The following is a 14129-nucleotide window of genomic DNA, read 5'->3' on the forward strand; positions in this document are numbered from 1 at the left end:
GGTGCTAGAATTTCTTTTTTTAAAATGTTAAAGCTTTTTATTTTCAAAACATATGCATGGATAATTTGATAACATTGACCTTTGCATAGTATTATATTTCAGATTTCCTCCTCTTTCTCCCCGTAGCCTCCCCTATAGGGCAAGCAATTGAATATATGTTAAATATGCTAAAATATATGTTAAATTTAATGTGTATAAACATATTTATACAGTTTTCTTGCTGCACAAGAAAAATCAGATTATAAAAAAGAAAGTTTTGTGATCCACATTCAGTTCCTACAGTCCTCTCTCTGGGTCCAGATGGCTCCATCACAAGATCATTAGAAATGGCACCAATCATTTCATTGTTGGAAAGAGTCACATTCATCAGAATTGATCGTCATATAATATTGATGTTGCCATGTACAATGATTTACTGGTTCTGCTCATTTCACTTAGCATTAGTTCATGTAACTCTCTCTAGGCCTCTCTAAAATCATGCTTCTGATCAGTTCTTATAGAACAATAATATTCCATAACATTCATATGCCATAACTTATTCAGCCACTCTCCAACTGATGGGCATCTACTCAGTTAGCAGTTTCTTGCTACTACAAAAAGAGCTGCCACAAACATTTTTGCACATGTGGGTCCCTTTTCTTCCTTTAAGATCTCTTTTATATACAGGCCCAATAGCAACACTGCTGGATCAAAGGGTATGCACAGTTTGATAACTTTTTGAACATAGTTCCCAATTGCTCTCCAGAATGGCTAGATCCTTTCACAGTTCCACCAACAATATATCAATGTCCCACTTTTCCCACATCCCTTCCAATATTCATCATTATCTTTTCCTATCATTTTAGCCAATCTGAGAGGTGTGTAATGGTATCTCAGAGTTATCTTAATTTGCATTTCTCTGATCAATAGTTTTAGAGCACCTTTTTCCAATGATTAGAAATGGTTTTAATTTCTTCATCTGAAAATTGTCTGTTCATATCCTTTGATCATTTATCAATTGGAAAATGGCTTAAATTCTTCTAATTTTGAGTCAATTCTCTATTTATTTTAGAAATGAGGTCTTTATCAGAATCCTTAAATATGAAAAATGATTTCCAAATTTATTGCTTCCCTTCTGATGATCTTGTTTGTATTAATTTTGTTTGTGCAAAACCTTTTTTAACTTAATATAATCAAAATTATCCATCTGGTATTCACTTATGAGTTCCAGTTCTTCTTTAAACACAAATTCCTTCCTTCTCCACAGATTTGAGAGGTAAACTATGCTATGTTCTTTTAATTTCTAATATAATTCTTATGATATCACTCTTTATGTATAATTCATGAACCTATTTAGATCTTATCTTAGTATGTGGTGTTAGGTGTGGGTCAAACCCTAATTTCTTCCATACTAATTTCCAATTTTCCTAGCAGTTTTTGTCAAATAGTGAGTTCTCATCCCAAAAGTGGGGATCTTTGGGTTTGCCAAATACTACATTCTATAGTTATTAACTATTTTATCCTGTGATTCTAACCTATTCCACTGATTGATTACTTCTTAGCCAGTACCAAATGGTTTTGATGACTGCTATTTATAATATAGCTTTAGGTTTGGCACAGCTAGGCCAGCTTCGTTAGCATTTTTTTCATTAATTCCCTTGAAATTATTAATCTTTTCTTCTTCCAGCTGAACTTTGCTATTTTTTTCTAGATCTATAAAATGATTTCTTGAGAATTTGATTGGTATGGCATTAAATAAGTAGATGTATGTATGGAATAATGCCATTTTTATTATATTCGTTCAGCCTATCCATGAACACTTGATATTTTTCCAACTGATTAGATCTGACAAATAATGATTTGTGTGGAAAGTGTTTTAAAATAACATATTATAAACATTCCCTAAAAGAAAAAGAAGAAAAAAAAACTTCTTATCTGGTATAAATAGAGGGCTAAAACATTTTAGGAGGATCTTCCAGATCATGAGCTGCATCCCTAATTCCCATAATATGGAAGGGATAACTATTTCATCTCAAAGTAAGTGAACAATTCCTAACAAACAAACTTTTCAAATGTGGGATGGATTGCCAGATAAAGTAGGTGGAGGTCTTCATCACTGAAAAATGTCACTTAGGAGTTAGAAACATTGGGGATGCTTCTTGGTACAGTCATTGAACTATAATCGACTCATAGAATTTGAGACATAAAAGATATCTCAATGGCTATCAGGTTTTACTTACATGTGAAAAGGATTTCTTTTTATTACATATCCAACAAGTCATTAAGCATTTCTTTGAAAATTTCTGAGGAAAAAAAATCTATCATCTATCATCTTTCACTTTTGAATAGCTCTGTTATTAGGAATGCTTTTTTTTTTTTTTGTAATGTGTGTGTAATGTGTGTAATGCATATTCATCTTACCCTTTCTCATCCCCATCATAGAGTCTATACTGGCCTCTTTGCAACTTCTAACCCTTGCTTCTATTTGTGCCATATATAATGGAACAGATCATGTCTAAATTGTCTTCCTTATGATAGCTTTTCAAGACAACTATCTTGCTGGCTCTAAAAATGTCACTGATCTTCCCATGGTTTTGACTCAGGGCTCTTCACCATCCTGGTTACCGCCTTCAAAATAATCTCCAAATTATCAATGTTCTTAAAATATTGCTTCTTTTGATCTTCTGAGGATTAGGATAAGTGACTTTCAGACTATGTGAATTTTTGCTTAAACTTAATACTCTTTCAGTTGTCTAAAGAGAAAGCAGATTTATTAAAAATGATAGTTACTCAATATATACACCAAGAAAGACAAATTATCCCATAGCAATCATTTATTATCCCCATTTAGATGCTAAGGATATGAAAAGAAAAGTCAGACCCTTCCTTTCTTTAAGGAGCTGAAAAATATCAGAAAAACAGCATTTTATCTGTAGAAATAATAGCCTCTTTACATTCAAACTCAAATGTCTTTTACCTAACTCTGCATCGCCATTCTCATAATAAATTTATAGGTGGGTAATAGTTATCCCAACATACTTCTAAAATTATCTCAATCTTAAAAAGCAATAATTTTTATGGCTATCCGGGACACTATTGGGCATTCAAGTACTCTGATTATGACGACAATGGTACTTTTTTGAGATAGATAACTCAAATTTCTTTGGAGAGCTCTGAAAATTGGGAAGCAAAATATGATTTTCATGATTCATCATAGCTAAACTCTATTCCCTCCCCCATTCATCAGCCAACTTGGCTCCCTGCCCTGAGCAAATAGGCTCTAGACTAGTTATTTAATTTATGCTGAATGTACTGTACCTTCATCTAGTCAAATGACTGCAGGAATTTCAAATGATCATTCCAGGAAAAGTGGGATTCAGTTATTATGATGAATATAAGCATGTCATCAAAAACCATATCCACCAAACTATATTTCAGTAACATAACTAAAAATGAAGCCAACTTTACATTGCAGAAACTATGAGTAATACTCATTGAGACTCAGTAATGAGTATAATGAGGATATTAGAGATCATGTTCATGAAAAATGAAAATACTGCTTACTTATTGATTCCCCACTATATAATTTTTAATTTGTTTGTTCTTTTTAAAAAGAAATCTCAATTATGTATATGGCCTATTCTTTAAAGCTAAGGAGGAGAATATTTTTCTCTGTAGTATCACAGATCCATGGGGATAGGGCACAAAAAAATTGAAGGCCAACATATGTGAAAGAAAACCAATTAACTTGAGGAAAGGTGGCTATTGCTTTTTCTTATTTCTTTGTTTTTGGAGAATTAAATAAATAAAATTTATTCTCTTTTTTTTTGAAGAGTTGTAAACATATTATAAGACATAATTTGAATATGTTTAATAACAGTCTGTTTAAGTTAATTTCTTTTTTGTTTCTCATTTGCTTGTGAAAGATCTGACCTTAGAACAAAGAATTTGTGGTGAAAGATTTTAGTTTTTTATTTTGTTTCTTGGCTTTTACCATCTAGTTATTTCCATTGTTAATCTCAGAGATTCTTGGGGCTGAGGAAAGCCATGTGGCTTCATATCAATATAGCCCTTTGCAATTCAGTGGATTGTAATTTTCAATATGGTTTGAAGGAAACTATCCTTTAAATTTTTTTTTTTTTTTTTTTACCAATTATTGGATAGAGTGGTGAGCCTGGAGTCAGGAAGATCTGAGGTCAAATCCAGCATCAGATACCTAGGCAAGTCTCTTAACCCTATTTGCCTCAGTTTCTTCATAAGCAAAATGATCAGAGAAGGAAATGGCAAGCCACTCTGATTATCTGTGCCAAGAAAACTCCAAATGGGATCATGAAGAATTGGACATAAATGAAATGACTGAATAACAAATAACAAACTTTGCTTTAAAAACCATTCAAAAACTAGATTATGTATATACAAGAATAATATATTAAAACAACTTCAAAGTTCAGATATAATAAAAACTAGAGGAATGTTCATTGACATTTAAGTTTTCTCAAACTCATATCAAATATGAAGTATCTTTTAAGTTTATATTATGAAACTGAATTACATACAAAAATGTGAACAAAGATATAAATAACATTCTCTTTTAGTAAGATGTTCCTTTACTACTATTCAATTGAAAGCTTGTTTTCTAACTGTGGATAGGTCATTTTCATAAAGCTAAGAAAACATATTAAATAAGGAGACATAAAACATAATAGGAAAAGTATAGATAAAACCAAATGTACCTCAAAGAATCTGTGAATGTGTTAATGTAATTATAAAAAAAAATTGATGAATCATTTCATGAGGTACATGAAATTGGTAGAAATGCCAAAGGTACAGAAATTATCTTAGGTCTTTTTAATATTAAAAAAGTCTAAAATCTGTGTCCTTTTTCTGAACTAAATAAAAATGTATGAGTATAACATGTAGTTTGAAGTAATTCTTGATCAGGAAGGATATTAGTAAGAAATAGGCAATATTTTGTAAAAAAAAATTCAATATTCTTCTATAATTATCTTTTGAACAAAAACCAATAAAAATGTCTCCCATGAATATATACAAAGTAATAATATTCCAAAAAGTTTAATAGAGAAAAATTTATTTGATGACCTTCTGATATTTACTATCCCATAAAATATAAAATAGGAAGATATGTTTTGTGTTCAACACCATCATGAAGGAGATATAAGATGTTTCTGTTATGAATAATATAGTATTTCTATCAATCTTTAGAATATTGTTGAGTCTCTCGAATATAGTTCATAACCACTTAGAAAAAATTTGGTTTAACTATCCACATGGGAAAAATCAAGAGAATGAAGAGTAGCCATTTTTTAGACTTTAGATTATACCATAGAATGAGATGTACAATCCATAAAACTCATTCATTAAAATATACATTGGGAAAGATACTACAAATTGAGAGCAAGTTGGTGGAAGAGATTAATTAAGCTATGAGAAATTGCAAAACTCATGTATTGGCCATAAATATCTTGCTGCAACAAAAAACAGACTTTTTAGTTCCCATAAATAATCTGCCATGATGATTTTGTCATGAAATAATATAGTCTCTGAAGAATTAAAATTGAGTGTCATTCAGAAGACATTTGAGAGGTAAACTACAATATGGAACAAATAAAGAACCACTAAGAAAAAAAAAAACAAAAAAGCATGCCATCAAAAGAACTTAAGTTAAAACACACACACACACACACACACACACACACACACACACACACAACACACACACTCATGTATTGCTTAGAAGTCCAGAATGAAAAATAACTGTAAGCCAGCCTTTACATTTCACTGGTATCCTTCTTAAGGAAAAGTGAGGAAGGCTTAATATGTTGGGTGAATTCTAGGTGAATTTCTGTGGAGATATGGTTGAGAAGAATACTGCCTAGGCAAGTGTGGATGGAGTGCAATGTTCATTCCTGGACAGAATATATATATATATATATATATATATATATATATATATATATATATATATATAAACTGATGAGATCATAGAACCACTTGAGTATTTGAGTAACAGGAGGAGGTTATTGAAATCTAAAAAATTGGAAACTAACTGACTTCTTTATTTCTTAATTCATCCAGCTGAATTCAACATTTAAAAAGTGTTCAGGGTACAGTAATAAAACCATCTCCTACATTCCAAGGGTAAGTGTTAAGACATAAGCATAAGTGATAGGAATGAGTGTGTTTAAGAGTTCTCAGATAGCAGGGAGTATGACTGGTGTATATTCTTGTATAAATGATCCAGGAAATATTTTAGAAGTGTGTCCGTATAAGGTTATTCAATTATTTTAATTCTATGTTTCCTTGACCAATTGTCAAACATGAAAGAAAATGACTTCTTTTGAATCCTCGATTAGCTAATTGGGGCTAATGATTAATAATATTAGAATAACCACTTTTCCCCACGTCCTACCCAATTAAGATCTTCTTTTGTCCATACAAAAATCTGCATTTACAGAGTATTTATATGATAAATACATATGTTTATTTATATATTCATATATATTCACATATGTGTTTATATGTATAATTTTTGCATGTGGCTGAATGGAACCCTAACTTTAGTTAGAGACTTTGTTTGAAATTGATACACTTATAATTCTCAAAATATAATTATATGTTTGTTTTAGTGTCCTTATTAACCATATAAAAACTCAAACTAAGAGAGTTTAGTAATTTAGGCTTTACAACTGGTAAATTATTCTATGTATAATCACAGATATGCCATAGAAGGAAGGTACAAGAAACATAAAAATGAAATCACTCTACTCCTAACTCAGTATGTAAAGCATTTAAGAAGAAAATTTATTTGCCCTTGCTGGTTTTAACATTGGGAATAAAAGGTACACTTTAGTTATCATAACTATCAATTAACTCAATATAATTATGTTGCTATAAAAATGGCTGTGTTACTATATGATGGAATTGAACCCCAATGGAGAACATATAATATTAAGAACAACTTATTGTGAAAAAAAATGTTCTGAATTGTATAGGTTGTTATGCTATGTTGCTGTTTAAATAAATGTATAACTAGTTTAGAGGGATCTAAGGAATCTATAGATTCTTGGAAAGTGTGTCATGAGAACTTACATGGGCATAATATTTTGGGAGACATTAAGTAAATAACTGAAAATTTGTTTAATATACACAAAATCAATACTTCAGGAAGATAATTCAAACCAAACAATTAGGCTTTATAGTCATTTTGTAAGGAAGAAAATGGAGACTTTCCAAACATGTTGTGCAGATACACTGAAATAAAATTAGATATTAATAGGCAGGAGTACCAAAATACATATGCCATGCCTATGGAGAATATACACGTCATTACACATGTACACTTCTTTAATGATATTTATGTACATGTAAACAAATATATATGTGTTTGGATGTGGCAGTAGGAAGTACTTATTAAAAACTAGGTAGATGTACATACATATATTTATACATGCTATATAAAATCTTTACATAATACTTAAGAAATTTACTATTATCCCCCCCTTTAAAAAAACAAAATTGTAGTAAATAGATTAGTATTTATAGATACTTATGTCTACATATGTCTACAGCCTTCATAAATATACATAATCAAAATGTGATATAAAGAGCAGATAAAAACTAGCTGTGGAATATGTACTGAAATATTCCTAGGTATATAGATCTATGGAAATTGCACATATTAAGCATGACAATGTATAGAGTGCATACTTGCAATTTGTGATTTTCAGTAAAAGTATGAGTTTGACAAAATATATTACTATTTCTTACCTACATTTCCAGTCATTAAATATGAATTCTGAAAGTCCATCATCCCCATTCCAACAATGTGTATAAAATCTTCAATCACCTGCATTAATTCTATGGAGCCTGGGTAGATCTACAGAAAGAAGCAAAACAATATGAAAAATAGCACTGTCTCCTATAACTCTAGAAGCATCAATTCCATTCTATTTTAAGAAAGTCAGCAAATATTTTAAGAAAGTCAGAGCAGTTTGGTATTAAAGAAGTTTATAAACCAATGGTTTGAACTATTAATAGAAAAGAAGCCAGTGTTATTACAATAAGTAGAACCTTATAGCAATGTGTGGCAATGGTTAATCGTCCATGATAAAAAAACAAACAAACAAACAAACAAAAAAACCAGAGAGAGACACATTTAAAGGTTGTCAACTCAGAAACAAGCAAACAAACAACTGTTAATAGATATGTTACTGCAGTTATTAAACACAATGTTGAAGAAAAACAGAATTCTGGGTCTTTAATTTTAGCTTTTAATTTTAGTATGTCATGCTTGCTCATAGGTAGGGTAGAGAATAAAAGGAAAGGAGAGCCATTTCCAAAAATAAAGCAATTAAGATATAGTAAGTCTAGAATTCACCTTTACTTTCCTAAGTTTGTGTACCACCTCCCCCCCCCCCCAAAATGGGCCAACAAAAGTAGAGTCTTACTAGAAAAATAAAGGGTATGGCTATATGACATTGTAAATAGAATACTAGACTTGAAGTCAGGAAGACCTTACTAAAAATCCAGCCTCAGACATTTAATGGCTTTGTGACCTTGGGCAACTCATTACCTCAGTTTCTTACTTTCTAAAATAGCACATAGCAACTACTTCTGGTGATTGTTACCAACATAAAATGAAATAATATTTATAAAGCGCTATGCAAACCAAAATGCTAGTTATTTCTTGCTGCTGCTATTATCATCATTATTATTGCTGTCTTTTAGTATTCATAGCTAATTAAGCAGTAAAAGTTTTATCTTTAAGGATCATTACTTTGCTCCTACTGCAACTAGATAATTAAATTACATGAAGGACAAATATTTGAAGTTAGATATTTTACTTTGGTCATTCTTCACCATGAGGCAGAATAGGGTAATGCATGGAGAACTGATTTCAGAGCTTGAAAACACCTTGGTTTAAGCCCCAATTCTGACACATATTGACTTGTGACCCTTGGCAACTCACAATCTCTCAGTGTTCTAAGCAAATCTTCAAAACTGTTTGTTAAAGAAAAAGTGTTTATCTGCTTCAGGTGGAAGAAATTTCTTTATCTATGAGTTTCCTATATTAATGAAATAATACATTTAGCACCTATCCCAGTCTTTACTCTTCTCCATTGCAGTTTCTCACTTGTTCTAAAATAAGTGCTTTATTTCCACATTGGGTTACATGAATTTGCAAAATCATATAGAAGGTTATGAGAGATATTGACCAGTGGCAAAGAATATAGTGCTGATACTAAGGAGTTCTGGTAGGAATAGAGTTTGGGAAGAATAATTAGTAGGCACTCTATTTTTATAGACTTGGAGGATGGTTTTTACTTAATCACATTAGCTTGAAAGGTCTCTACAGACTCTACTTCTGGAAAATACCACCATGAAAATCATTCAATATTATTTACCAGCATATCCAAACCTTACAGAGATAAATGCACTTTCTGACTGACTTGAACATATGGCACATAAGGACACAAATGAATTAATTGGGGCACTGCCAAAGTGACTTATCATGCCAACAATCCATAAAAGAACACTTTCTAGAGCATGACCTTTTCTCATAATAGTGTATTTTTTTAGAGCAGTAATAGAGTTTTGGAGTCAGATGGATCCTTGAAGACCACCTTTCTTTAACCTCTTTATAGAAAATGAAAGCAGAGAAAGTATAAGTGTCTTTTAAAGATAAAACAACTAACAGGTAGCAGAATTGAGGCTAGAACTCAGTTCTTTTTATTCCCAGGCTTGAAAACAAAGGCATTGTCCTTTCTCATCCTCAAAAAATTACTACGTTGGGGCAGCTAGATGATACAGTGTGTAGAGCACCAACTCTGGAGTCAGGCAGGCCTGAGTTTAGAAGGATCAGGTGCTTAACACTCACTAGCTGTGTGATCTTAGGCAAGTCAATTAATCCCAATTGCCTACAGGGGAAAAATCTTCCTTTCAAATAATGCTAATTTCTATGAACATATATACTGTTTTGTATATATGTATGAGAAAGTATATATATATGTTTGTATACATATATTGTATGAGAAAGTAGATACGCATGGGAGAGCTGAATTTTAAGCTCACTGCACTTTGTATCTGCTGTTCTGCCTGGTTAAATTAGTACTAAGTTATTCCTCCCAGAATAAACTCATCATTTCCAAAGTCAAAATCATTCAATCAAGTCTCAGCATCACTAAACCTCCTTTCCTCTCTGACTGAAAGGGTAGGCAGAACAACAAACTTCTCCCAGTGCCTTTTTTAATAGAAGGCAAAAAGTGATTTTCAGCTCATTTCACTTTGCATTTCCTACTTTGCCTACTTTCAGCTCCATAGAACACCTCCTGATGCCCTTCTCCCCCATTCTCTGCTTTCCTGTGTCATTTTATATATTGTCACCTACACAATGTAAGCTCTTTAAAGCCAGGGACCATCTTTCTTTTTTTAATTAATTTTGTCCCCATTGCTTATGGTACTGCCTGGTATATAGTAGGCACTTAACAAATGTTTATTGAATTGGATTAGATAAAGAATCTCATATATATATATATATATATATATATATATATATATATATATATATATGAGGGGACCTCAAACTACAGCCCACGGCCCAGATGAGGCGGCTGAGGATGATTATCCCCCTCATCCAGGGCTATGAAGTTTCTTTATTTAAAGGCCCATAAAACAAAGTTTTTGTTTTTACTATAATCCGGCCCTCCAATAGTCTGAGGGACAGTGAACTGGCCCCCCATTTAAAAAGTTTGAGGACCCCTGTGACACTCAAGAAGATGTGGGTACCAGCTCCAATTTGGACCAACAATGATATTTGGTTCTGAGTAAGTTATCTAACCTTTCAGCGTTTCAAGCAACTCATGCTCCAAGTTGCAGAAATGTTTATTAGGAAGAGTTTCCTCATTAGAAATTCTATACAACAATGTAATCATATATGACATTTTATGGAGAAGAGTTTTACAAATGAAGAAATGTTTTTGTTTTTGTTTTTTTGCTATGGTTTGGGATCCCTTCTCTCTCTGTCTTTGTCTCTCTCTGTATTTCTCTCTTTCTCTCACTCTTTTTTTCTCTGTCTCTCTCTCTCTGTCTCTGTCTCTCTCTTAAAAGGCAGAGTATCAAAAATGTACCAACCTAAGAAACTTGGAGCTAAGTCTTCTCACTAAAATCTCTTATTCTCTAGTCATTTATACAACAAATTGGGAATGTTGGTATATGAATTTTTGTATGTAATATTAAATCTTTTTTATCACAGTTACAAAACAGTTTTTAGAAAGCATTAGCTTTATTTAAAAATAAAATTAAACATCTTTTTCTGGAAGGCAATAAACAGACTCTTTATTGATCCAAATCAAAAATAATTGGACAGATTATAAATTTGAGATTTGAATTGACAACAAGAAGTTCTGTCCCCAATTATCATTGGTATGTATTGAGAATCTCATAGTTAACCATGAATCAGATGAATTGTAGTTTTAGTTTTAAATAATGTTATATATTTGTTCTAAATATGGCCATATTTAGTGGTCTCCAGTGTTCTAGAAGGAGGATATATCTAGAAACTCAAACATTTACTTACAGCAAATGAGGTTTGCAGTGAAAGGATGCTATATACAACTGCATAATTCAGATCAGTAGAAAGAAAGAGAAATTGAGGAACTCAATAAAAGAAAATTTATTGATATGGTACATGGAATTTGTACATGGGCCTTCATTAAAAAAAACAAAAACTATCAATGGATTAATAATAGAGATCTATATAACATGAATATTCAAGAACAGAGACTAAAAGTTATATTAAAAGGCATTGACTTATTAACTCTTTTCTTTCCCATAATGGAAAAACATTATTTAACTTCCTAAAACAGAGAAGGTTATACCTCCTAATACCATATTAGGTGAGAGCTTCCACAAAACAAATATGTTTCCCATAGATGCTCTTTAAGGGGAAAAGGGAAGTTATAAAATTACTTTTGAATAGTACCTTTATTTAGGCCTTATAAAAATATAAATAATTCATGAATCACAGTAGGAATCAAAAATTGTGTAATTTCTCATTATTCTGCTGGACAAGTTTTTATTTCCTTAACCTAGTAACCACTATCTCCATAAAGAAAAAAAAATTAGATTGACAATTATAGTTTAATTTTTCAGTCTTCATTTTTTAATTACTAATATGTATACAGGAAATTTTCCTTAGCATTTAACTAAATTTGAACATTCTTAAGAATTAATTCATCTAAAAAGATGGTGTACAATGCTAAATTTTATCTTTTTCATGTACTTAGAAAATCATAATTTTCTATGTAAAAAGAATTTTTAAAAGTACTTTAAAAATTAAATAATTTTACTTGATTTTAGAAGAACATCTACTCTTATATAGATATAAAGCCACTGGAAGAGATATATCTACCTCATACAAGGCTCACAAAATATCATTTTTAAGTTTGCATTGTCAATTATGAGTATATAATAATAGTGTGAAGAAATGAATCCATTTAGATCACTTTTCTTTCGGAAATGTTTGTTTTTAATATAACAACCTATTCCTTTGTAGGTCCTCACCCATGTTTTACATGATAAAGAAAATTTATTGATATTTATATAGTTATCAACTTTCAGTGAAAATTCTAGTATAATGCTTTATGGAAGTGATCCTGATTCTGGTTTCTAAAAGATTTGTAATCAGTGAAGTGCAATCTCTGATAGATTTCGTGTACATGACTAGCCAACAAATGAATCTTTGTTATTGAATGTCCAGTCTAGTGAAATTTAGTGAGACATCATCAAAAGGCTGCCCACCTGCTAAAGGTGGATAGGAGTAAGGTTGGAAGTACCATTCCTGCAAAATTGATAAATGCTTTTTAAGACAAAATTGTTGTGGATAATTAGGTAAGGAAAGTAGAAGAAAGACACATTTAACACAGACATATATAAGACCATTAGTATGCTACTAAAAGTCAGAAGAAAGGGCAAGAAAATTCAAAAGCAAATGTTCTTGTTTGGGCTCTCATTCACCTTTACAAATCTCAGAGCAGTGTAAAGAGTTGCATGCTTCTTTATTAGATTATAACTCAGTTGTAAATACCAAAGATAAGTAGTCAAAATCAAAATATCCTGCCAGCATTTTTCTGTTTGATTTTAAAATAATCAATTTTTCTTTCTTTCATGATCATGCAGCACAGACTTGTTAAGAATTCATCCCTAAAAGAATTAAATTACTGAAATTAGGTAAATCTTTTCAGGACTCTAAAGTGATCTTCAGTGAAAAGTGTAATATCAGGTCATTACTTGATAATAATCATCTTGTCAAAAATCTGCATGATTTTATAGGATCAAATCTGAAAGGTAGAATAGAGATTATTTAGTTCAAGTCATTGCCTTATGCATGGGAAAACTGAAACCCAGAGAAGCTGAGATACTTGCCTAAGGTCACATAGCAGTGTAACTACCTAAATTAGAATTTTGAACCTAAGATCTCCTGTTCTCTATAGTGTTCTTTCTACTGAAGTTTGGTGCTCTTTCTTCTCTTCCCTCTTTTGTTTCCTACAATTAATATCCCCAAAATTAATTAAACATTTGATTTTAAGACTAATTTTTACAACTCTAATTGGACAATATTATTAAAAGCATCCAAATTCATCTTACCTGTTGTGCATCTTCCCATTTTTCTTTGTTTTCTTCATCTAGAAGGTTGCTAACTATTTGAAAGAAGTTCTGTAAATTAAAATGGGCATGACATTAAATGAGGCATTCTTTCCTTAAACAATATTCATTTGAATTGGTCCTATAAAAAAGTTCTAATTAATCAATATGTAATATTAGATGATCTCTAAGATTCTTTCTAAATCTAAAATTACATGATTTTTTATATGCTTTGTACATCTCAATATATTTATACTTTAAAAGTTTCCTGTTTCTCCTCATATTTCATATGTTCTATTATATCCTCTACCATGTTTTAAAATGACTATATAATCATTCATTTTTATTCTTCATATATAATAATTCTAGTAACACACTTTTGTAAGATTAATATTTTGTGTTGCTTTTTTTTTCTCTTCAGGAGCAGGGATTCCTTTGTAGGAAAGAATTTGTTATCTCCATATCCCCATCTGACTAAAATAGTTGTA

At 31.1% G+C, this 14129-nt stretch overlaps 1 protein-coding gene across 6 annotated transcripts in view; it reads right to left on the minus strand.

The window, feature by feature from the left end:
• Positions 1-14129, minus strand: part of ADGRB3 (adhesion G protein-coupled receptor B3) — an 856580-nt gene that overhangs the window by 426609 nt on the left and 415842 nt on the right. For all 6 annotated transcript variants that reach the window (XM_031964675.1, XM_031964677.1, XM_031964676.1 and 3 more), the window contains 2 exons: positions 13645-13713; positions 7768-7876 (listed from right to left, as the gene is read on the minus strand). In XM_031964675.1, the coding sequence (XP_031820535.1) occupies positions 7768-7876; positions 13645-13713 (178 nt within the window). The remainder of the gene's footprint in view (positions 1-7767; positions 7877-13644; positions 13714-14129) is intronic.

The sequence above is a fragment of the Sarcophilus harrisii genome, chromosome 4, assembly GCF_902635505.1.
Source record: "Sarcophilus harrisii chromosome 4, mSarHar1.11, whole genome shotgun sequence".
Classification (NCBI taxonomy): Eukaryota; Metazoa; Chordata; class Mammalia; order Dasyuromorphia; family Dasyuridae; genus Sarcophilus; species Sarcophilus harrisii.